Here is a 24,123-nt window from a genome sequence, read left to right as displayed (position 1 = left end):
TGTTAAATTCAGATACACTGTCCCAAAATGCACACATGCACATGAGCAAGGAAAACAAATGACTCCCAAAGCCTGTGCGTGGAGCAGTTGTTTGGATTATCTACTATTTTGATTCTCTCTCCACAGTTTTCTTGATCACTAGAGGAATTAAGAGCCTGTTTTGGGGGGAGTGTTAGCACTGAACCTCCCCTGCAGCCCAGAAGGAGAGTCTTAAAGTTCCACCTGACCTGTTAGACTTAGTGTCTGGAAGCTTCAACAGTTACCTAATTTGGGAGAGGGGAGGAAGGTGCTGAGCAGGAGCGAAATCCCAGCTGAACCCTATTTTACAGACTGAGGCCCTGCTGTATCTCTGCGGTTTCTTACAGAAACTAAAAATCCCAGAGCATGAATTTCACTGTGGGGAGTAAGAGGGGAGGAGCCAGCTGGGTAGCCTCTTTCTGGTCTGGTGGGAGTGAAGGATCAGGAGATGCTAGAGAGGCCCCAACCCCCTTTTCCTGTCTGGGGAGGCTGCTCCCCACCACCTGCCCAGGGAGAAGGTGGTTGCTACTGTTTGTACATTTTCTTTCAAACTCATATCCGGTTTAGATTTGGTCAGGATGGAGCAGGGGAACCCCAGAGTGTGGTTGGCTGTGATGGGGTTTTGTTCATATAAAAACAAAGAGCCCATCCAAGTGGTTAAAGAAAACTCTATTATGGAAAATTCCCAAAACATCAAAAAAGTAGCGAGAACGATGAATCTCATGTATCCATCATCAGCATCAGTGATTACAAACTCGTAAATAATCTTATTTGAGTATTTCTCCCCCATTTCTCCCCGGCACTGCAATATTTCAGTATGTATTATTAAATAAGAACTCTTGAAAACGATCACTACCACACCATTAGCACATCCTCCAGAAATCTAATGACTACATTTTACAGTTCATGTGTTCAAATCAGGATCCAAATAAGGCCACATACTACATTTACTGTGCCCCCCCCCCCCCGATTTTATTATGAAAACTTCAAAAATACAGCAAAGTTGAAAGAATGTTGCAGTGAATTCCTGTGTACTCACCTACCAGATTCTGATCCTCTTTTTCTATACTTGCTGTGTCACCTCTGCCCCTCTCTGTCCATCTTGAGTGTGTCCTAATCTGCACTCACCACCCCCATTTGTTTTCCAACTGAATGATTTTTTTTTGGTTTTTAAACTGGAGATTGTTTTGAGTGGCTCTTCAGTTGAAGTTAGAGGTGGTGTTTGAGGCAGGTGGCCTCTCATTAGTTTCGGCCTCTTCCTCCTCTAAGGTTGGAAGGTCCCAGCCCCTCTGCAGTCCTGAGAGGTGAGCAGCTGTGGAGAACGCTGTGTCCCCATTTGACTGACTGAGGAAGGGCCTGGTCTGGGTTTCAGGCTTGCTGGCTGGACCCAGGTGTACGAACAGTGAATTGGCAGATTGTGGAGAGGGGAGCACCATCCTGTAAATGTGGGTTCCGGGGAGGAGGCAGGTGTCCTTGAAAGGGTCTCTGTGACCTGGTACCCTGAGAGAGGCCTAGAGAGGATGCTAGAGGCCAGAGGCCTTCCAAACAAAAGGGGTGGGATGACTGGGTAGCTCCTAAGTGGTGGCCTGGTTAAGGTCTCTGTCAAAAGCAGGGGGCTGGGCTCAGCTGCCAGAATCAGTCCCCAGAGTCTGTCTCCCTCTGGCAGGAATGCCTTCCTAATGCCCCTGGGAGGAGAAAAGCTGGAGGACTTTACCCAAACTGGTTAGGGAGTAGGTTTTGGACAACAAGATGATAAAAGCAATTTGCTTTACCTTTAGAGAAGGACAGGAAAGCCTCTATCCACCTGGATTCTTATTTAGCAACTGAAAATCTAGACTTTTAATTCCAAAATATCCTTCAGTTCCATAGACTGGCCAGTTGAGAATAATGAGATGGGGGGGGGGGGGGAAAGGGGAAAGGAAGAGAAAGAATGGCACAGGGAGAAAAATTGGGCAAGGAAGAAAAGAAACTAAATTCCCAACACCTACTGTGTCTGCTAAACCAAACACAGAGAGACTGAGTAGGGGGTGAAGAAGAGGGCAAACGGCTCTGGAGAAGGTCCTGAAGTATTGGTTTACAAAATAGTCTAACTCATAAGTATGACAGTGAAAACAATCCTCATCCCTGCCCCTGGAATCACTATTAGCTTTTAACCTATGGTTTACAGCTCTTAGACTGTTCTTTATTTCCAGAAGCTCTGCTCTGCATGGGATGCCGGGGAGAAAGACTATTCTTTGGCTGTGATATGTTACTGTTATGAATTGTGACCATAACAATAGTGCATATCTTTATTATCATCTATAAAAATGGGAATATCTACTTTTTAGGGCTATGCTGATTCAAGGATCTATATAATACAGTTCCCGCAGTCAGCAGGCCCTCAACAAATATTAGTCTCTCTTTCTCATTAAAAGGCACTCTTGTGTTTTAGAACAGTGCTTCTCAAACAATCTGAAGTATCAGTTTTATGTTTGTTTCTAAATTCCCAAGCTGCTGTGCTCTGATATTTTTGTAAGGTACACAGACGTTTACCCCCCAATTTTTTATTATTCCATTCAACAGATTCAAAATCATTCTGTCATGCTATTACCAATCTTCGTGAACGTGTCCTCTAAAATTTCTTCACTAACCTTTTGGCATCCGGTCTCACTCACAGACCTGCCCCACTGCACTGACCGTACTTAGAGCAGCAAGCGTTCAGAAGACACTCCCATTATTTTGAGGAGCTGTGAGTGCCCTGGGGAGTATTTCAAGATTGAGGGTTGCTTGGTAGGAAGCTGGTTTCTCTTGGCACAAAAGGAATGGAGCCAATGAGCCGTGAGGAGCTCCGTGTTGGGCAGTTGGTTGACGGGGGGCGGGACCTGGTGGCCGGTTGGCTTTGCTGCTGCGAAAGGGGCGGGGAGTTGTGCTGCGTGCTGGTGCTTTGGGCGGAGGAGGGCGGGGACCCGGCCCATCGGATCGTGGGGAGGAGCTGGTTCCTAACCCCACCCCAGGTTTTACGGAGGCGAAATAGGTGGTAGGGGAGAGCGACTTAGCCCGAGGCCCACCACCCAGGACTGCGCTCGGACACTCACTGCGTAAGCAGCCCACCCCTCCTCCAGGCGGAGATTCGGAAATGAAGAAGAGTGTCTTTCATTCCGGGGTTGATTTAAACTTTTGTTTTTGACTAGGGAATATATTCACCTGAGTCAACCTTCCAAGGTACCCAGATGTAAGGAGTGAAAAGCCAGCCTCCCTCCACCTCTGCCCCCTGTCCCTGTAAGCCAGCAAGGTTATCAGACATTTGTGTATCCTTTTGGGTATTTTTACGCATAAGCACACAGTGGCCCATTACATTCAATGTGTGCACTCTGCTTTCATATCAATTTATCTTGGAGTTAGTTCATTCCATAACAGCACATGCAGAGCTTCCTTTTTCTGGCTACATGGCATTGCTTTAATCATGCTTTAATCAACCTCCTGTTGATGGACATGAAGGTCGTCTCTAATTTTCTGCTGTTATAAATAACGCTGCAGGAATGACCTTATATGTAGGTCACTTTACACAAGTGTAAGGACATCTGTAGCAGTGGAACTGCTGAATCAATGGGAATGTACAAAGATAATTTTGATATATGTTGCCAAATTGCCCTTTATAGAGGTTCTACCAACTTCTGTTCTACCAACAATGGATGTTCAGTTGAACCAGGTACATTTTTGGCCATTTCCTCCAAATGTCAGTTTTAGAAATCATGAGGTAGCAAAGGATCCACCAACATGCTGTGGCGTCTTCAGAGGGAAAGTCTCCTGTGACTGGCTTCTGGGATCTCAGCTTTCGGGATGCTCTTGGCATGAAATCTCCCTTAGGGAGGGAGAGTCTTCTTCAGAGGCACACAATTTGGGACCAGTGGCTTTGAGTTGTGAGCAAACTGAGGTCATCTTGAGAGGAGTGAGTGGCATCCGCAAGTAAGTCTGAGAACACCATCCTGGCAGCAGAAAGAGCTCTGTGAAGAGATGGGACCAAGCACACATTTGGAGACATTTTGGATAGACACATAACTCCCTGAGCCTTGGTTCCTGCTGGGGTAGTGGAGAGCATCTGATTCACTCGGCAGCTGTGTATTGGGTGCCTGTATTGAGTGGTGGGTCTGGTCCACACTCTGGTTGCAGGAGAGGGGCAATGAGCCAGTCACACCAAGCGCAGCCACCTGAGGCCGTTGTGAAAGCACACTTGACCTCAAGCCCTGCACGCTGAACATCCGGGTCCTACCCCATCCGGCTACCTTTGCTGTAGGTAGCAGAACTGTGGTGGTCCCAAGACTGTGGGGGGTGGGGAGCTAACAAATCCAACCAAGCAGTATACATTCGCCTGCCAGGGGATGAGGTCTGCAGATCAGCCAACATGTGAGAGAACTCCAGAAAGTGCCAGTACTAAACATCTTCAGGATTTGCCTTGCAACACGAGAATATCTGCTTCCGGCTTTAATTCTTCACTTTGGTTGCTAGGTTATCCCTGGTATGTTCAAATACCTTCAAATTGGAGAAGTGCAATTATAGTTACATGGAAATTAGGAGCACGTGAAAATGCATTATTAAACCACCTCATATATTTTCCCTCTTCACTCGTTCAGGAAGAATTCCTTCTTGGTTTAAGAACTTATTTATTACCCACAGTGGGGCATGTGTGTGACTTTGTCCCTCATTTGAAATTCTGAAATTCTGGGAATTTGTCCCAAGTCCTAGGAACGCTACCTCCCCAACCACTAAACGACAGGAAATAAACCAAAAAGGGCGACTTGTGCTTGTGCCGTGACAGAATGCCTGTGTTTTTTTCTTTAAATGCTGTTTAAGTTTGTGGAAACAGTGTCTTTATTGATTTTCTCAGACTTAGGCCATTCATGTGTGGGGGTGGGGGAGGGTGGATGGGGAAAGGGGCATGTGCCAGTCTCTATATCTGCCATGTTCAGGGGATCACTGCCCTGTTTTTCAGATGACTTTGGAAAATTACTCCTGGCTGAGGCCCTCCTGGAGCAGTGTTTAAAGGAGAATAATGCCAGGATAAAAGACTCCATCCCTTGGCTGGAGAAGAATGAGCCGAAGATGAATGAAGCCAGAAACCATCTAAGTAGTATCCTTAACCGCGGAAAGCTGTCGGTGAGTTGTCAGCCCTCCAATCCTGGGGCCACCGCTCCTCTCTCTCTCCTGCTTCCTATATGCTGTCAAGCCCTCCTTGGGTCATCAGTCACCTGAGCAGCAAGTGCCTCTTAAGGGCTGGCCATGCGCTGCCCAGTATAGTCGCCATCAGCCATATGTGCACTTGAAATGTGGCTAGTCCCAACTGAGATGTGCTGTCAGTGTAAAACACGCTGACTTTCAAAGACTTAGTACGAAGCAAAGAATGTAAAAGATCATTAATTCTTTACATTGATAACATGTTCAAATGATAATATTTTAGATAAATTGGGTTAAGTAAAATGTTATTAAAATTAACTTTACATATTTTTACCTTTTTTAATGTGATTAGAAAATTTTACTAGAAAATTTAAATTACACATGTGACTTAAGTTATATTTCTATTAGACACTACTTGGTTGACCTAGTACGTGCCTGGTCCTCTTTGGGGTCTCAGGGAAATAAAACCTCAGTGAGCCCAAGATCTCATTTGAAATAAGCAAACGTGCAGAGTTGGCTAGCGACAGAAGAGCTCAATAACATGACAAGCCAGTTTAAGTCTATGTGCATTTACTGAGCACCTACTGTATGCAAGGCACTGAGGGGAGGTTTAGAGGGAAGTAAAGTCACAGATTTCTCTAGACTTTTACTACTCAAAGTGTGGTCCACCCACCCATAGAATGGGCATCATCTAGGAGCTGGTTAGGATTTAACAAGCTCCCTGGGTGATTTATGTGCACATTCAAGTTTGAGACTGTTCCAAATGACAGTGCATCATGAGCTATAGTCGAGGTATTGGTATGTCTTTAGAGACCCAAAGATGTGATTTTTCAAGACATGTTCCAAAGTAATATATGTATTGACCTACACATCTGATTGCCACCTAATATGTGCAAAGCATTGTGTTGTGTACTTTGAGGGCAATAAAGATTAGTCCAGCATGGACCCTGTCCTCTGGGAGGTTGCAGGTCTACTGGGAAGATAAGTCCTATCATCGTCAGATTGTCCATTGCGGACTGTGACACATGCCGCACACGTGGTGTACATGTGCAGGCAAGTCCGCGGGGGGCACTCCTTGGGGTGAGGTAGGAGTCAACTCAGGGAGATGGTAGTACTAGAATTAGGCCCGTGGGTGAGGGCTTGAACCTGAAGAGGGAGGAATATGGACATACAGAGATAGGACAGAACGTTCCAAGCTAAGGAAGCAGTGTGTAATCTAAGGAAGGACTCTTGTAACAATTGCATTAAAATATGTTCATCAGTAGGAACAACAGGGAATGGTGGGTAATTAGCTTATAAAAATACACTGGAGCCAGAGAATAAGGACTAGAACACCAGACCAAGAAGTGTCCAGCTTTTTCTGTAAGCAGTGCGGGGAGGGTTTACTGGAAGTTTTCAGGTTGCTGCCTTTAGACTCCTCGACAGGGATTATTGTAACTCTGGGTGATTTTACATCAATGTAAAATAGCTGCTTGACCCTGAGCCTGTCCCCTGACCTCTTAGGCCCTCCAGTTCCTCATCTGCCAATCAAAAGGGTTGGACTTGATTGGTGGGTCCCCACCTTTTCTACCATGACCCCTTTTAATTGTTTTCTTTCCAGTAGACTCCATTAAATAATTTTAAATTGTTTTTAAAATAAAAATGACTCCAGCTTATTGTAGAAAATTCACTATGTACACAAGTAATTTGACTAATAAATAAAAGTTTTTGTTTGTCACCCCCACCCGATTCCCATCCCCAGAGTTGAGTACTGGTCACCACTTGGCGTGTGTCCCATACGCCTTTCTCTGTGTGTTAAAAACACACTTGCACATATAAAACTTTCTTATTAGAGTCGTAAGATGCATGTTTGACAAGTAGCTTTTTTGCATAAGAACTGTCCCTTGGCGTTTTCTCCATCCAATGCCTCATTCTTTGTATTGGCCGAATAATATCCACATGTATTGTTGAAGAAACTGTTTTGTCTACCACATCACATGTAGTAAGTACAAATTTGATCATGCTTTATTCATCAAAGACACATACTGAAAAATTCCCTGTTACCAGGCCAAAGCCAAAAGCTTGATGTTGATCAGGCAAAATAAAACATTAAAAGTAGTGTGTGTGATTCTCATTCTTACCCCAAAGGCCAGAGGGTAATCCTGTGGCTGGGGATGGTCTTTCCTGGCAGCAGACGAAACCCCAGGTAGATTCCCGTGTATCTCTGATGGGATGAGGAGGAGAGTGGAGAGCTGGGCCCTGAGGCACCTCGGTGTAGTTTGAAACCTACTCAGTGATCTCTGAGATCCTGTCCATCTCAGTTCTGTAGAGGTTGATGCAAACGAACCATTTGTCATAACTTGTTCTCCACGGAGCACCAGGCATCGCACCATCTCATGGGTGCCTCACGGTAACCCTCTCAATGGTATTTCCTAGTGTCTACATTTTCCAGGTGAAGAAACTCAGACCCAGGAGATGTTAAGTCACTCAGCCAAGGACCACAGTAGCAGGTGCAGGACTTAAACACAGGCCTGTTTATCTCCACATCCCAAGTTCTCATGGTCTTTGCCACTTCTCAGTGCTATCTCCCCAATTCCTGGAGTGGAGGCAAAATAATGACAGAGGAACTTGGGTTAATGTTTGTGATGATGACACTCCTGCTTTTGTAGGTCCCATTTTGCCTCTGACGTTTTTGCTCATCTGTTCTCTCCTCTTACCTGGGCATCCACTGATGGTCATTCTCCCTTTATTTGATAGAGACAAGGAGGCACAAAGCCTAGGGGACAGGCCTGCTCCACAGCACAAGGATAATGCCCCAGATGGAGTGACTTCCTGCACAGCATCCTTCCACGGGGCCAGGGCTCTGTGGTTCCCTGACTGTTGGATTGACAGGCCAAGAACATTTCAAATTCAAATACATGGGTCCCACAGAGTGTAGCCAACTTTTAATTCTGCCATATATGCGGACGGACATAAAAAACAAACAAAAATAAAACAGCAAAACTGTACCACCTTCTATTACCATCATTCCATAAAAGAAAATACATCTTAACACCAAAAAGCAAGACGCATATGCTTTCAGAACTAAGGGCAGCTTTTCAAATAGTATACATTTAGCTTTAGGAAACATCCAGCACATGGTGCTTAATTTTCCCCCAGCTTGGTGGAAGCTCTATTATAGACTGTCATCGGTCCACCAGGAACCACTGAGCCCCACCCTTGCATCACGCCCTGAAAATTGTCCTTCTGAGCGTAGCTGCCCTATTCCCCACTTATGGTAGAACAGGATAATAATAACAATTACTCATGCCCTGTATTTATCTAGCTGCTTTCTAAAGAATCGTTCAAAGTTCTTTTGTGAACTTTGCACTATTAATGCTCTTGGAATTGCTGTGATGGGAGATGAGGGTTGGTATTATGAGCTCGTCCTCACAACAGGGAAAACAAGGCTGAGCAGGGAGGAAATGTGCCTGTGGCTTCAAACCAGTGGGGAGAACAGCAGAGATGTTGCCCATCTTAGAGGGTCCATGGGCTACATGCCTCTGGGGGTGATCCAGGAGAGTGGCTGGCCTATTTGGGGAGACTAGCAAACGCCCTTGAAAAAGTCAGCCTTTGAGAAGTAATCAATAGTCAGCGGGTCAGGCATGCAGAGGCCAAATGGGCCCACTTGGAAGAGGCATTGCAGGAATTCAGCAGAAAGGAGGCTTCCAAAAGGAAGTGGACCTGAGCAAAGCCCCAAAGGATGGAAGAGAATCTGGATAGCTTGAGGGAAAGGGGAGACTTCCCGATTGGGAACTTGTGTGAGCCGAGGTAGCATGTGTATTTACAAAAAACGGCGAGGAAGGAACATTTAGCTGTTTTGTGCTCCATGTATCTTAGTTGGCTTTTGAGAGGATAGTAAATGGTGGGGAGTGGTGGAGGCTTCCCCTGGGGTCACATGTGCCCCAGAGTCCGGAAAGGAGTCAGAGGCAGCACCTTCCTGTTGGTGACAGGCCAGGAGGGGGGGGCCATCTCCAGGGAGCTCTGTGGACAGGACTGATGCTGGTGGTCGGGACCATGCCCAGAGCCTGGCCGGAGGGGTGGTGGGCCAGCTGAGCACAGATATGGAGGCAACAGGCTAGAGCAAGTGGCTTCGGAAGGCGGGAGATCTTGGAGCTGAGCTGGGCCCACGTCAAAGGCTAGGACTCTCAGGCAGGGTCAACCAGAGCTCGAGGGACCCTGAGGGAGGCCCTGAGAGTCCTTGTATGGGGTGAAGATTTGGGCATAAACAGCACTTGAAAAAGTAGGGCAGAGAACAGGTTTGAATTCAGGTACTTGATTCTGCACTTTCACCTGCTTCTGATGAGGGGAGGAGGGTGGCCCAGCAGGGCTTTGCTGTCCTCCCTTCTGTCCCACACTGCTGATGTGACCCCTCTCCCCATAGAGGTCCTCCTGCTGTGGGAGGGAGCTTCACCTTCAGGCCTCTCACCTGCGTGGGCTCTTTCCAAGGCCTCTCACCTAATTTGTTTGTGTTTATGCCTATATGTATGTATAGAGGACCCCTCAGATTTATAAGCTTCAGGCTTCACAAAACGTGGATGGGTCCCTGACTCCCCACTTGTGCTGAGAACAAATACCTGAATTCCTTCCTGAGTGTCAGCCGTGGGTTGAAGCCTCTGGGGACTGCAGAAGAGAGAAGACAGAACCTAGTCTCCACAGACTGCCTACAATCTAGCTAGGGGCCTAAGACACAGCTCATGGAACAATTAGGGGCTCCTATAAGAACTTCAATAAGAATTTCAACAAGTAGGCCATGGACTGCAGGTGTGGAGAGAAGGGAGCCGTTGGCATGAGCTTGAGGGTCAGGGAAGGCTTCTGGGAGGAGGAGAGAGCTTCTGAGCAGGGACTTAGAGTTGTCATGGCTCAGTGGGGGTGGTATTCATCCCAGGGTACCTGGTGGGGGTGGGGACAGGGGCTTTGGGGCAGAAGCCTACTAATGTGGTCCTTGTTCTTTCAGCCACAGTACATGTATGAGGCCATGCTTATCCTGGGCAAGCTGCATTACGTGGAGGGCTCGTACCGAGATGCCATCAGCATGTACGCGCGGGCTGGGATTGACGACATGTCCGTGGGGAACAAGCCCCTGTATCGGATGCGGCTGCTGGCAGAAGCCTTTGTCATCAAAGGTAGGTATGGGTGCCGACTGGGGCTCCCCACCCTCATGCCCAGCTCCTTACACTCAGGCCCCCCTGTGCCAGGAGCAGGCTGCAGCTGTAGGGCAGCAGATGCTGTATTGAGGGTGGGCCTACTGCCGAGGTCCAGGCTGTTTCACCCCTGGGAGTGCCCAGGCACTGACCTGCCAGGTGGAGACCAGTGGTAACCGAACATGCTGGCTGACAGCAGGCGCTAGGCTGGGTGTCAGAAGACTCAAGTTCTCGCCCTGGCTCTGTTGGCAACTAGTTACCCACTATGTGCCTGTGGGCAAATTACCTCTTTACCTTTCTTAGCCTTAGTTGACTGGTCTGCAAGACAGGGTTGTAATACCTGCCCTCACAGGGTTACCATTACCAGGAGGAATCAGTATTGGAACCAGGCTGAGAAAGGCTTAAACAACGTGCCATCCCATTGTCAGGCTGGTGCTGGTGGCTGACATTGGCTACAAATCGGGTACACTGTGGGGTAGAGGAGTCTGTCACACCTCAGCTGTTTGTTAGGCACCTGTTGTGAGCGGCCCAGGGAGGTGGTGCCACGATCCAGTGATGGGCAGGTCAGAACCAGTTCCCAGGCCGAGGGGTACTCTGGTGGGGACCCAGGCACACAGGGTCAGTGATGTAGGAATTAGATGACATGGGGTGCTGTGGATGTCCCTGCTGGGGTAACAGTATCATTGAAGTGGATCCTGAAGCCGTTCCATGTTAGTAAAAACTCTACTCCAAACTTTGTGCTTCAGGCTGACGCTTTCTGGATCCACAAGCCCTGGGATCACAGAGCCTGAGGGGTGGCCCTTGGTGGTAGTGAGGTTTTGGGAGCCCCACTGCCCAGGAATCTTGACTGTTTGATCATCTCCCTATTCCAGCACAAACCAACCCCTACAGAAAAGTTTAGAAATGTATGTGCCCCTGTGGGGATTTGGTGTCTGGCATTGGTAGAGTATTTGTCACCCTCTTTCCATCATAGATACAGATGTTCTCCCATCTTATGTATGGGGAAACAGACCCAGAGAGGCTATATAGCTTGCCCAAAGTTACCCAGAGATTTGCAGTGGAGCCAGGACTGAAACCTCCACTCTCTGACATCGGCCTTGGAATATGAGTCCGCACCCCCATTCCTCTGTCACCCTTGGGTCGCAGGGGATTGACTGTGACATCTTTGCAGGGCACAGCCTCCTTGGCCCTGGCTGGGGGGGCTTCCTGAGGGCTGTTTATCCCCTGCTGGGTCCCTGGAGCCCTCTCCTCATTGAGAGATTGTTCACGCCATCTCAGGAAATCTTTTGGGAATGTCACTCTAGACAGACCTGGTGCCAGCCAGCAGGAGGGCAGGTGCCCATCTGGATGGGCCAGTCTGTGAGCTCTTCTCCCTTTGCCCTCCTGTCCCCCTTCTTTGGGTCCCTGGCACAGGCCAGACTTGAGGGTGATCTTCATGTGGCGTCTGGGTCTTTCGGGCCTCTTGGAAACCACTTCTGCCATGGACTTCCTGAACCTAACACCCTTCCTTGGGGGTCCTTTCCAGCACTTTTTTCCTGTAGACCTGGCTCGGTGCCTACTGCTCCCTGTCTCCTGCTCTCTACTCTTTCCAGCACACCTCCAGCTTCTTGGTGGTCAGAGGTCCTGCAGGGGAGGTAAGGAGCCGGGCACCACGGCGTGGGCTGCTCGGTCATGGTCTGTGCCAGCTCCCCGCCCCTCACTGACTGCATGCGGCCTCCCGCTTGCCTGCCTCCTCTCTACCTGTCCTCCCTGTCCTGTTGCAGTGACTGTGCCCTGTTGCTTGGCATGCTGAGTTTCACCTGGTTCACCTGTATGTGCTTGAGAGCATGCACAGGACCTCCAGAGTATGCATGATGTTGATTTTCCTGGGTTTCGGGGTACCCAGTGGTTCTCCCCATCCAGAGAGTAGGGGGTGGGGATGGCTGGTCATTGGTCCTGACACTTTTTATGAGCAAAGGGGTTGTCTTGGTCTGCCATAACAAAATATCGTAGTCCAGGTGGCTTAAAGAACAAGAATTTATTTCTCACAGTTCTAGAGGCTGGGAAGCTCAAAATCAAGGTATCAGTAGGGTCAGTGTCTGGTGAGGGCTGTCTCGTTGGGTTGCAGATGGCCACCTTCTCACTGTGTCCTCGCATGGCCTTTCCTCCATGTGTACGTGGAGCAATCCCCCTCTCTTTCTTTTCTTATAAAGCTGCTAATCTCATCATGAGTCCCCACCCTCGTGACCTCATCTAACCCTCATCACCTGCCAAGGCACCATCTCCGCATACCATCCTATTGGGGGTTAGGACTACAACATATGAATTTGGGGAGGACGCAAACATTTGGTCCATAGAAAGGATGGTGGCAGCAGGAGGCCACAGAGTTCACAGAATAATGATACTTGTTAAGCCCTCACTCTGCCAGGTATGCCTTCATTGAATCCACACAGAACCCAAGTGGGTATTCTCCTCATTCCCGTGTTACAGACCAGGAGTTACAGCTGAGGAGGGGGAGGGACTCATTTGGGTTTCACAGGAAGTGGTACAGCCAGGATTTGAACCCAGGCAGCCAGAGCTCATAAACGCCCATGGTCGTGCTGCTCAGAATTCTAGACTGAGAGGAATCATAAAAATGATCTAGGCCAATCCCTCATGTTACAGATGAGGGTACCAAGGCTAATAAAAGTGAAGCAACTTACCCAGGACATCAGTTAGCTAATATTTGAACTAGAATGTTCTACCCCCAGACAGCCTCTGGATTTTTAGGCTCTGTCAAGCTCTAGGTAGCCTCTGCCGAAGCCTCCCCTGCCTACCCCGGAGCACTCCCCCTACCCAGGCCTTGTACCACAGCTTATTTGCCATTTGCATTAGATTCTGCTCTGTGGTTCCATTTGGCTCCATCCAGTGGATCACGGAGTTTGATTCTCAGGTACAGCTGGCTGGAGGGTGGAGGATGGGCCGGTGTACCTTGGGGAAGCCTGAGGTGGACAGGCCTGGAGGCTGTGTCAGGACTTGTGTGTGGTTGTCTCCAGTGTGGAGCTCTTGTTCTTGTTGGAGGAGTCAGGAACAGGTTCTGGGGCTCTTCACCTCCACCCCCCAAAGACATAAAAACATATTCAACTCACCTCCTTTTGCCTCCAAAGCAGAGGGACTTGGCAGCGTGACCCTCTGAGGCCTGTCTCACAGGACTTGGTCTTCCTCTGAAGTGGGAGGGACATAATTTAGACCAGAAGATGCCTCTTGATTCGCAGGGAGGGCTTTAGACATCAGTCTGGGAGAGAAGGGGGCAGTTGCAGCAGTCTTGGGTTTCTCCTGCCTGAAATGCAGAAACGCACACATATATGTATGTGCAAGATGGGGGTACATGACCCTGCAACTTCTCTTGGGGAAGAAAGATATTATCCATGTCACGTTTGTTCAGAAATAGTATCAAAACCACAGAGTTTTCACTAAGATAGAAAAATAAAACAGCTTCATGGGAAGACCTGTCATTTCCCTGTCTGAGCACTGTGCCCAATCTCGTGGTGGTACCTGGGAGGTGGGCTGGACCTTGTCAGAGCCTCTGGCTTTGGAGTAAGAACTGCTTCTTCCCAGATCATGCCTCCAACTCCTGGCTGCAGAGAGGCAGCCAGGTTGACTTACCTGCCACTCAGTAATAGGCCTGTCCTGTGGCCAGCTGCTCCCAAGTCACCCACCGGCCCTGGGCAGAGCTGAGAGCCCTTCCCCTGCCCGTCAGCACCTCCTGTTCAGTCCTTCATTCCCCAAGTACCAATTCCTGAGCCCCTCTGGTATACTTGACTTCCATGGTACACCCGGAAACACGGGGTGTGGACCCTTCCCTCTGGAGCCAGGTTAGACTGGGGAGGGGAGGCAGGATTATCGCATGTGAGCCACCCAGGAGCTTGATAGAAATGTAGACTCTCAGGCTCCTCCCCAGTCGTATTGAATCAGAACTTGCATATCACCTGCATCCCCAGTGATGAGTATGCACGTTCCAACTCGAGAAACACTGCTCTGGAACTCTTGTTTCGTACATATTTGTTGACTGGCGAATTCACCTTCAGTTCATCTCTATAAGATGGGAGGTAGTTGTTAACGCCCATTATATGAAAGAAGAAACTGAGGCTTGCTGGGTTTCTCAGCCTGTATGTACCCAGAGCTCAGCTTGGTGGCCAAGTGGTTGTCTCCCCAGCTTGTATCCTGCCTGTGACAGAGGAGCCCGCCAGAGGTCATAGGGAACAGTTACAGTTAACTCCAATGGATTCATACAGGAAGGGTATAGGAGGTACAGAAGCCCAGAGAAAGAGAAGCTGCTGGCACTTACTGCAGTGCCTGGGGTCTGGCCAGGAGACACAAGGCGTTTGGACACAGTCATTCTGTCCCTGAGGGTAGCCCAGAGGGGGCCTTGTGGAGATAGGGGACTGTAGCCTTTCCTGGCCTCCTTCAGCCCTGAGTGGGAGCTGCACCCACCGATGAAGCCCTGTGCTGCCGTCCTGTGGGTCTGTTTAGTACAGAAGCAGCCCGGGTCCTGGTGTCGGTGGGCTAGTTGGCCAGAAAGCACGCATTTAGATGTCAGCATCAGTCACCTTGCTTCAGAATAGGGAGCCTGCCCCACTCCTACCCACCCTATTCCCCAGGCCCTGCAGTGGCTCCATTGGGACTTCTGCCAGCCCCTTGCCCCCTGCCCAAGCGTGTCATATACCAGGGGACGGCCCTGGGAAAGGAAATGTTCCCAGCGCCTTCCAGGTGCAGGTGGTAGATGGCACAGCCCACCACTGTTTTGGTTTGTTTGGGGGGAACATCTTCCATTTACTTTGCATTAAAAAACAATTTAGTATACTTTGGTTTCGAGGCTCCTCGCAGGACGCATGAGTGCCGCCCACTCATGAAGCCCTGGGCAAAACCCTGCTCGTTTGATTCCGTGTGCTCCTGGCTGCCAGCCCTGTCTCCCCACGGAACTGGAAGCCCCTGGAGGACAGGTGGTCATCTCTTCTGCACCCCCAGTGTCCTCTCTCTCTCCTCCCTTGGTGGAGCCCCGTGCTTCAGCCACAGGAGGTCTGTTCCTGGCGTCCAGCGGGGTCTCTTAGGTTGGTGCAAAAGTAATTGTGGTTTTTGCGATTATTTTTTAACCTTTTAAACCACAGTTACTTTTGCACTAACCTAATACAAAGTTATGTCCCTTTACCTTTTCTTGGGTCTCTGTCCTCGCAGTGGCCCTAATGCTCCGTTCAGACACAGCTCAGGTGCTTCCTCCACCAGAAGGTTTCCCTTGGTTGTTCACCCTACAGCATTCTCTCCCTTCTTCAATCTCATTTGGACCTGGGCCCAGCAATCTCCCGTTAGAGGTCAATATGTTCCTCCTGCCAGGGGCCTATCCTCTCATACCATGTTTCCCCGAAAATAAGACCTAGCCGGACAATCAACTCTAACGCGTCTTTTGGAGCAAAAATTAATATTATTTTACTATAAGACCTGGTCTTTAATATAATATAATATAATATAATATAATATAATATAATATAATATAATATAATATAATATAATAATATAATATAAATAATACAATACAATATAATATAATAATACAATATAATAACAGGTCTTATTTTAATATAAGACTCGGTCTTACATAAGACCGAGTCTTATATTAATTTTTGCTCTAAAAGACGCCTTAGAGCTGATTGTCCGGCTAGGTCTTATTTTCAGGGAAATAGGGTCTATGTGTGGAATTCCAGGTTCTTAGCTGGGAGGTGGCAAAACCGTCACTCCTATACCTGACCTCCACTCAGCCAGTCCTATACTTCAGGAATTGTCCCCTCTGACATCATGCTTCTGGAATCAGTTTCCCTATAACCAGACTTACGGTTGTAATGACAAAAATACAACTCCAACTAGCTGGCAAAGCAACAGCCAAAAGGGGGAGGGACTGGAGATTTCTGAGCCTACGTAACTAGCAAGTTGTTGGGGTAGATGGCATCAGGCATAGCTGGATGCACGGGCTGCATGTACTGAGGTCTTTCTCAGCAGCTCCAGGCTTACGTGGTCCTGCAGCATAGCACTCACAACCTCAGAAAGAGAGTCTTCAGGGACCATTCTCATTGACCTGGCTTGGGCTCATGCCCACCCTGGAACCAGTTACAGTGACCAGCTCCTAGGTTGCCAGGTTGGTGCCAGGGGTGGGATTCCCCACCTGAATCTTGTGGACAGAGTTGGAGGAATGGCTCCTCACAGGAAAGTCAGGATGCTCTTAGCAAAGCAGGTGAAAGGTTCGGAGGGCAGAACCCAGAGCTCAGGCAGAAGTGACTCACCTCAGGTTATCCCAGTGGTGACTGTGTCCGGAATTGAACGTGTCTTTCTTTGACTCTGGCTTTGGGCTCATCCTTGATGCCCAAGTTGTGGAGCCTGCCCGGCTGAGCTGGGAGGTGAGCCTGAACTTAAGGAGGAGTCATCTGCAGATGAGGGGAGAGGTACTTCCAGGTAAAATCCAAAGGGAAGTGGAGGTGGCTTGTTTGGAGGAGGGGTGTAATCACACCTTCTTGGAGAGGCGGTGCGTGTGGGAAATGAGGGTGCATTGAGAGCCCGGCAATAAGGCTCAGGGTGTCCCTTTATGCTGGCGTTCTAGAACTTTGGCCCCAGATAGCCCCACCATAACTGATGTGGCCCAATCTGTGTCCCCTAAAATCAGGCCCACCTATTGGTCAATCCCGCATGTGCTCTGCCTGGAGCAGAGGGCTCTGGGCCCTAGACTCTAAATCTAAACCTTTGTGCATCCAGGGGGACACGCTGCCTCTTTGCTGTTAGTCTAAGCCCTGAGGGATATGCCCAGCTTTGATGCACGTGCAGGATGCTTTAAGACCTGCACCTTTGACACCTCAAACCTTTCCCAATTCATCCCCAAAAGCCCCGGTGCCATCGTCCACCTCTCAGAGGGCTGTTCTGTGGCAAAAGTCTTCCTTCTCTCAAGCCTTCCTGTGTTGCTTTCATTTCTCTGGCACTAGCTCAGTGTGGTAGTGATATGGGGAATGACCCCCCTTTCTTTAGCTTTGAGTCCTGCCCTGAGCTATACAGACCTTAGTCCTTGGTGCCTAATTTGGGGCTCGTTGTAGCCTCATAAATGGGCAATGGGCCCTTTGAAAACCAATTCTGCCCTGGGTTCCACCTCGCCAACCCCCTTTTTGATCTCGCGCACAGCCCAGCGCAGGGAAGCTCCAGTCCATGCTCCGGTCAGACTTGCCAGGCCAATAGAAGATCGTCCTGGCTATAGAGAAAAATGGCCCCAGTTCACCCAAAACACTGCAGCGAGATGCTAAATTGTGATGGTGCTATGAATAGTAAAAATGTAAAAAACATTAAGCAGCCAGGAGAATTACAGTCTGCAAATTCTCCCAGCCCCTCAAGATTTTTTTTTTCCTTTTTTGTTCTCTTTTCAGCCTATGCAACCCCAGCTATTCTGCTCTCACCTGAGATTTTGTGACTTATTAAAACTTCTAAAAATAAAGAACCAGGCTACTCCTAGCGCAGGATATGGTGACAGATTTGGTTTGGGGTTTTTTTAGTCCTGGTATGGCAGGAATTAGCTGTTTATTTTGGTTTACTTCTCAAAGGGGCGTGGGCTGTTCGCCTTGACAGGAAGCGGGTCAGCGCTTCTGGTACTGCTTCCCCGGCCCCAGACTGTGGGCCATGGAGTGGGAGCCTGGCTTCCAGATGGAGAGGAATGAGCAGGCCTGAGCAGGCGGCTGTTGAAGGGTCTCAGAAGGAGGCGGGTGTGTTACTTGTGTGCACACCAAGCCTTTGATGAATGCCTTCCTGGACTGCAGGATACAAAACAGAGCAAGATGGTAAACAGAATCCCAGGAAGATCACCATGGGGCCGGAGGGGAAGAAGTTGGTGTGGTCTCCACACATCTTCTCCTGGCAGCCCTTTCCTCCACTGTTGGAGGCCACCCCGGAGAGTAGTCAGTGAGGGTGTAGAGTGTGGATAGAGCTTGGAGGGGTTCGTTTGAGAAACCAGCTCCGATACTTGAGTGATGAGCTGTAACTCTCATCAGATACACACGGGCAAGGTGAGCCACCATGGGCTGACCAGAAGCCCGTGACTTGGGAGCCCCTGGTGGGGTGACTGAGAGTGAGGTATGACATCTGGAGCCTGGGCCGAGAGAACAGACAGGATTGAAGCCTGAAGACCAGGAGCTAGTCTGGACTCTGTCGCTTTGAGCTGAGTGGTGTTGGAAGGAATCTCTTCTCCCTGAATTTGATTTCTCATTTGTCATTCTAGGGAAGGGCGAAACCTCTACCTAAGAGGTCATTGTGAACATCACTTGAAAATGTTTTGCGAGAGCATACGTTCTATTCTTTGTAAATACCATCTAGTTTGTCACCACCTCCCTATGAGATAGGCGTTGCTAGTGTGCAATACCATTTTTTGTGTTTTGGGAAATTTAGATCTCCATAAACATTTTGAGGTATATCCTTCCAGTCTTTTTTCCTACGGGTTTATATGTGTTTTTTTAAACAAAAAGAAGTTCATACAAGATTATTTTATAACCTGTTTTTTTTTAAGTTAATATTTTTATGAACCAGTTTCCAGTACATATCTGCATCACTACTTAAAGTGGCTTCATAGCATTTCATTGTAAGAATCTCCTGTAATTCAGCAAACTTGTTCCGTGTTATTGGACCTGTAGTTTAAATCTCATTTTTTATTTTTATTTTTTGCCATTATAAACAAGGCTGCAGTGGGTACCTTGAAACTAAATTTTTGCATATGTCATTCTTTTTTTTTTTTTTTTTAGGATAAATTCCAAGTAGAGTTACTAGATCAAAGCATCTGCACTTTTTGGAGACTTTGATACAAGGAGTCAAATTGCCTACTTTAAAAAAAAAAAAGTTTTCAATTGATAAAATTTATAGAACATAAAGTTTAGCATCTTAACCATTAAACATTTTTAATTGTGGTGAAATACACTTAAGATAAAATTTACCATCTTAACCATTTTTAAGTTTATAGTTTGGTAGTGTTAAGTTTACATTATTGTGCAAACAATCTCCAGAACTCTTCATATCTTAAAACTGAAACTCCATCCCCATTAAATAACTCCCCATTTACCCCGCCCCCCAGCTCCTGGCAACCACCGTTCTACTCCCTGTCTCTGTGAGTCTGACTACTCTAGGTCTGGGAACCTCATAGAAAGTGGAATCACATAGTATTTGTTTTTTTGAGACTGGCTTATTTCACTTAGCATAATGTATTTAAGGTTCATCCACATTGTCACTTATGGCCGGATTTCCTTTGTTAAGGCTGAACAATATTCCACTGTGTACATATACCACCTTTTGTTTATTTATCCTCCAGTGAACACTTGGGGTTGCTTCTACCTTTTGGCTATTGTGAATAATGTTGTTATGAACATGGGTGTACAAATATCTCTTCCAGACCTTCCTTTCAGTTCTTTTAACCCAGAAGTGGAGGTGCTGGGTCATGTGATAATTCTATTTTTAATATTTTAAGGAACTGCCAGGCTGTTTTCCATAGTGGCTGTACCACTTTACATTCTCACAGTTGCCCACTCTCGTGTGTGATTTATGAGGGTTCTTCCCTATCTGGCCTTGAGGTTTCCTCCCAGAGGGCCGAAGCAATGACTCATATTTCTTCTTCCCCCAACCCCACCCAACCCAGGATCCCCAAACTCTGTGTTTAGCCCACTATGGGTGCCCTGTGCTCTGGGACCAGCTGGGTAGGCAAGAGGGGGTGGGGGGGGGGTCCACCCATCTGGAAAGTTCCATTGCAGAGTAAGCGGTGTGCTCTCCACCTCTGCATCCCAGGGTGGGGCTTCTTGGAAGGGCAGCTGTCTGGGATGTGATGAGTCATCTCAGACTGAAGAGGCTGGGACCAGCCTGGGTGTTGAGCCCCTAGTCGTGCCAGGATCAGCTTGCCTCCAAACCAGAAATTCTGAGGTAATGAAAAAGCAAGCATTTCTCTTGAAAGGGACCCTCCCTTGGCTTGTAGAGCTGAAAGGCCCCTCTGCCAGTGGGAATCGGGAGGCAGTACCCCGCACTGCCTGGCAGCCCTGGCTTCCTACCTGATGGCCAAGGCTGTGTTACAACCACTGGGATCCTTTGGGGACGAGGCTGAGGAGCAGCTGGTCTCCCTCTGGATCTAGTGTTGTGGTCTCGCCACTTGTGCTGAAACACTCAAGGGCAGAGGGTGCAGTGCATCCCAAAGGGTGGAGTGCCCAGCAGGTTTCCAATCAGATGTTTATGGACAGGAAAATGTAACTGCTTATGAATCAAAGAGCAAATAGAAGGTATAGAAGCCCTTTTTTATGGGAGGAAAGGGTGACTGGACTGTGAAAAGCCACTGCCAGCTCCAGGAAGTTTTTTGGTTTTCTGTATGTTGGCAATTATCTTACTGAGGAAAACCTCAGTGGCTGTAGCCCTTCTGCTTTGATCTTTTAGTTCTCCAGAATCATAACTGCTTCATTTTAAAAAGGCCTTATATCCATTATTTTTAGATAAATTGTCATACAGTAAGGTACACAAATCTTAAGTGTATAATTTGATGAGTTGGACAAGTGTAAACATCTGTGTAACCAACACCTCAATAAAGACAAAGGATATTTCCCCATCATCCCAGAAAGTTCCCTTAGGCTCTTTCCCAATTAATCCCCTCCCCCACCCTCACCCCTACCCAGGCAATGATTGGTTGGTTTCTATTAATATAGATTATTTTTGTCTTTTTTTTGAATAGCATATAACTGAAATAACACAGCCTGTGCTTTTTGATATTTGGCTTCTGCACAATATAATTTCTGAGAGATTCATCCATGTTATATGCATGTCAGGAGTTTGTCCTTTTGTGTTGTTTTTTTCCTGAGTAGTAGTCCATTGTATAAACGTACAATTTGTTTATGAATTCTTCAAGAACCATTATTTCAGTGGAGTGGGAGAAACCCATTGGGTTGTACACTCAGCAGGAGTGAATGCATCCATTCATCTGTGCATCCATCAACTCACTCACTCAATGCCAGGCCTGCTCTCATTGGGTGCAAAGATCAATCAGAAATGCACAGATAGGATGGTGACCACATAGGACAAAGGCATGTGCAAAGGAGATGCAGCGAAATATTCTGCTGGTTTGAGTCTGGGAGGCTTGAAAAGGTTTCAGAGAGGAGGTGGTTTTGCTGTGAGCTTTCAAGGAGGATGGGATTTAGAATTCTCAGAGAAGCATGGTGGAGAGGCCTCTGCTGGGAACGGAAGGAACGAATGAAGCACGGGGGACGTGGAGGCCCCACAGACAGACATTACTAAATTCACCACTTTGCAGTGGCCATCAGACTGGCATCCCAAACCTGCTAGGCAGCTGGCAGCGTCCATGCCTGTTCTGGGCCCAGAAGTGGGGTAGGAGGAAACCCAGCCGGCAGCACAGCTCTCAGTGGAGGGCCACAGGGAAGCTATGTCTTCTGGAGTTGGCAGCGTCCTCCTGCCATCTGCAGGTGGTCTCCCAGGCTAGGCCTGCTGGACAAACAGTATGTTTGTCCCACCTTCCTGCAGGGTGGACAGGCCATGTGTCTGGGGAGCAGGGGCTGAACCAGCACTGGCAGTGAGCAGTGGAGCTTGCCTTCTCCTGCCTTCTCTCTACGTCTCCTCCAATGCTCCCTCCATTTCTCCTCCCCCTTCTAGTCCTCTCCAGTGAGGAGCTGAAATGGTCATGAGTCATTTGGCAGGAGGCACGTTGACACTCAACCTTTGTATTGAGCAAGGACCTTCGCAGGCTGAGGCACTGCGACCTTTGGACCTGTTCACACCCCAGCGTGGTAGAGGGCAAGGTCACTGCATCTGTATGAGTTGGGATGTAGCCAAGAAAACAATAATAATTCCTCACCTTGTGTTGGCAGAGCGCTTTGTGCTTTGTCAGACATGATCAGGCTTGCCATCTCTTCAGCCAGCCAGCCAGCCAGCACTCGCTGAGTGTCTACTATGTGCCAGGTTATGGAAAGGTAAACGCAGTAAGATTGATGCCTTTCAGGAGCTTGTAATCTGCCTGCACAAATATGTGAACAAATGAGTATGAGAAATGGTGGGGTGGCAATATGTACAGTATAGACCAACGCCCAAGGAGGAAATGGTGGGTTATACCAGGGGACGTTAGGAGAGGAGATGGCCCTCGGTGAGGCAGACCGGATGCGGTCATTTTGGATGAACTGGGGCAGGGGTGTGCTTTAGAGGCAGCAGGGCAGCAGCTGGGCGCATGAGGTTGGGTGTGGCTGTGGCAGTTGCGGTGTCTTCCACAGCTTGGGCTGCTGTACCAAAGTACCACAGACTGGGTGGCTTATAGACCAGACATTTATTTCTGGAAATCTGAGATCAATGCCCCAATATGGTTGGGTTCTGGTGAGAGCCCTCTTCCAGGTCGTAGGCTGCCAACTTCTCGCTGTGTGCTCACGTAGAAGAAGGGGTAAGGGAGCTCTCGGGGCCGTTTTTATAAAAGGGCACTAATCCTATTCATGAGGGCTCCATTCCCGTGACCTAATTCCTCCCGAAGGCCCCACCTCCTAATACCATCACATTGGACATTAGGTTTTCGACATACGAATTTGTGGGGGTGGGGGGGGTGGAAGGGACACAAACACTCAGTCTACAGTATACGGTGAGAAACAAGGCTGGAGAGGTGACAGGAATGATCTTGGAGGGCCCGGTGTGGCACTTCAGGAGTTTGAACCTTACGCGATAGCAGTGGGCACCCCTGAAGGGTTGTAAGGGGTGGAGTTTTGGAAGGATCGCCCTGGGAGCCATGTGCAGTATGGATTAGAGTGAGACTGGAGGCAGGGAGGCCAGCTAGGAGGCTGACGTGGTCATCCCCTCACTCGAGCTAAAGCCTGAAATAAGGCTTTAGCTTATTATGGAGGGGAGGGGAGGGGAGGGGAGGGGAGGGGAGGTTTCAAATGTTAAGGGCTTGGTTTCAGTTGGATGCTGGGGATATAGGATTCTATTTTTATAGTTCCTTCAGGGAGTTCATCTTGAACACCTCGTACATGACAGGTACTGTGTGTGGCACAAAAATGACAGCGACCTGGAATTTGCCCATTGGGGCCAACAGTCCAGGACAGCAACTCTAGTCAGTTCTGTGTGAGTTGCACATGACAGAAACACAATTTAAATGACTATGACCCCAACAAGTGTGGGGGGAAGGGTTTATTGGCACATGTATCAGAAATTTTCAGGGGATGGAGAGTTTCAGGCAAGGTGCTCAAACACTGTCTAAGGGTCTGCCCTTTTCCATCGTGTCTCAACTTTATTCTGTGTAGACTTCATTTTTTTTCATGACTAAGAGTTTATTCAGTCTCTTTCCTGTCTTAAAAAAAATATGTAAATATAGTGTTTTTCCTTTACAACATTCATTTCTAGTTAGTGTAACAATGCCTTCTCGTCTTGGCTTCTTACAGATGGGTTTTTTTAAAGAACACACAGTAACATAAAGTGTACCAGCTTAACCATTGTCAAACGTACAGTTCAGTCATGTTAAATAACTGCACTCACGTTGCATGGCTTCATTTGAAGGCTTTCCCAACATTTCCAGGCTGACCTCTTACCAGCTTATCCAGCCCAGTGGAAAGAGTAGAACTTCCAGGATTGGCTCTTTTTCCGCCCACACCAGGCTGTGTGCTGCGCCTTAGCCACAAAGTGTGGCTCTGATGATGGGCCGGCCTGGCTCATGTGCTGCCCTGAAGGGCTGTGGGGTCATCGCCCTCTGAAGCAGGTGGCTGAGGCTGCAGGAGGGAGGGATGCTCAAAGGGGAAGTGGATGCAGGGAG

The 24,123-nt window shown here is 48.3% G+C and overlaps 1 protein-coding gene across 3 annotated transcripts in view; it reads left to right on the top strand.

Moving 5' to 3' along the window:
- Positions 1–24,123, top strand: part of TTC7A (tetratricopeptide repeat domain 7A) — a 113,162-nt gene that overhangs the window by 2,444 nt on the left and 86,595 nt on the right. For 2 of the 3 annotated variants that reach the window (XM_019748610.3, XM_019748611.3), the window contains exons 2-3: positions 4,988–5,151; positions 10,145–10,313. In XM_019748610.3, coding sequence (XP_019604169.3) covers positions 4,988–5,151; positions 10,145–10,313 — 333 coding nt within the window. Of the gene's footprint in view, positions 1–4,987; positions 5,152–10,144; positions 10,314–11,923; positions 11,966–24,123 lie in introns of all 3 variants that reach the window. The other variant, XM_088796179.1, reaches the window with a different exon arrangement.

This window comes from Rhinolophus sinicus, chromosome 2, assembly GCF_057876585.1.
Source record: "Rhinolophus sinicus isolate RSI-liver-muscle chromosome 2, RSI-T2T, whole genome shotgun sequence".
NCBI lineage: Eukaryota > Metazoa > Chordata > Mammalia > Chiroptera > Rhinolophidae > Rhinolophus > Rhinolophus sinicus.
The sequence above is the reverse complement of the archived record's forward strand: the minus strand, read 5'-3'. Positions and strand labels throughout refer to the sequence as shown.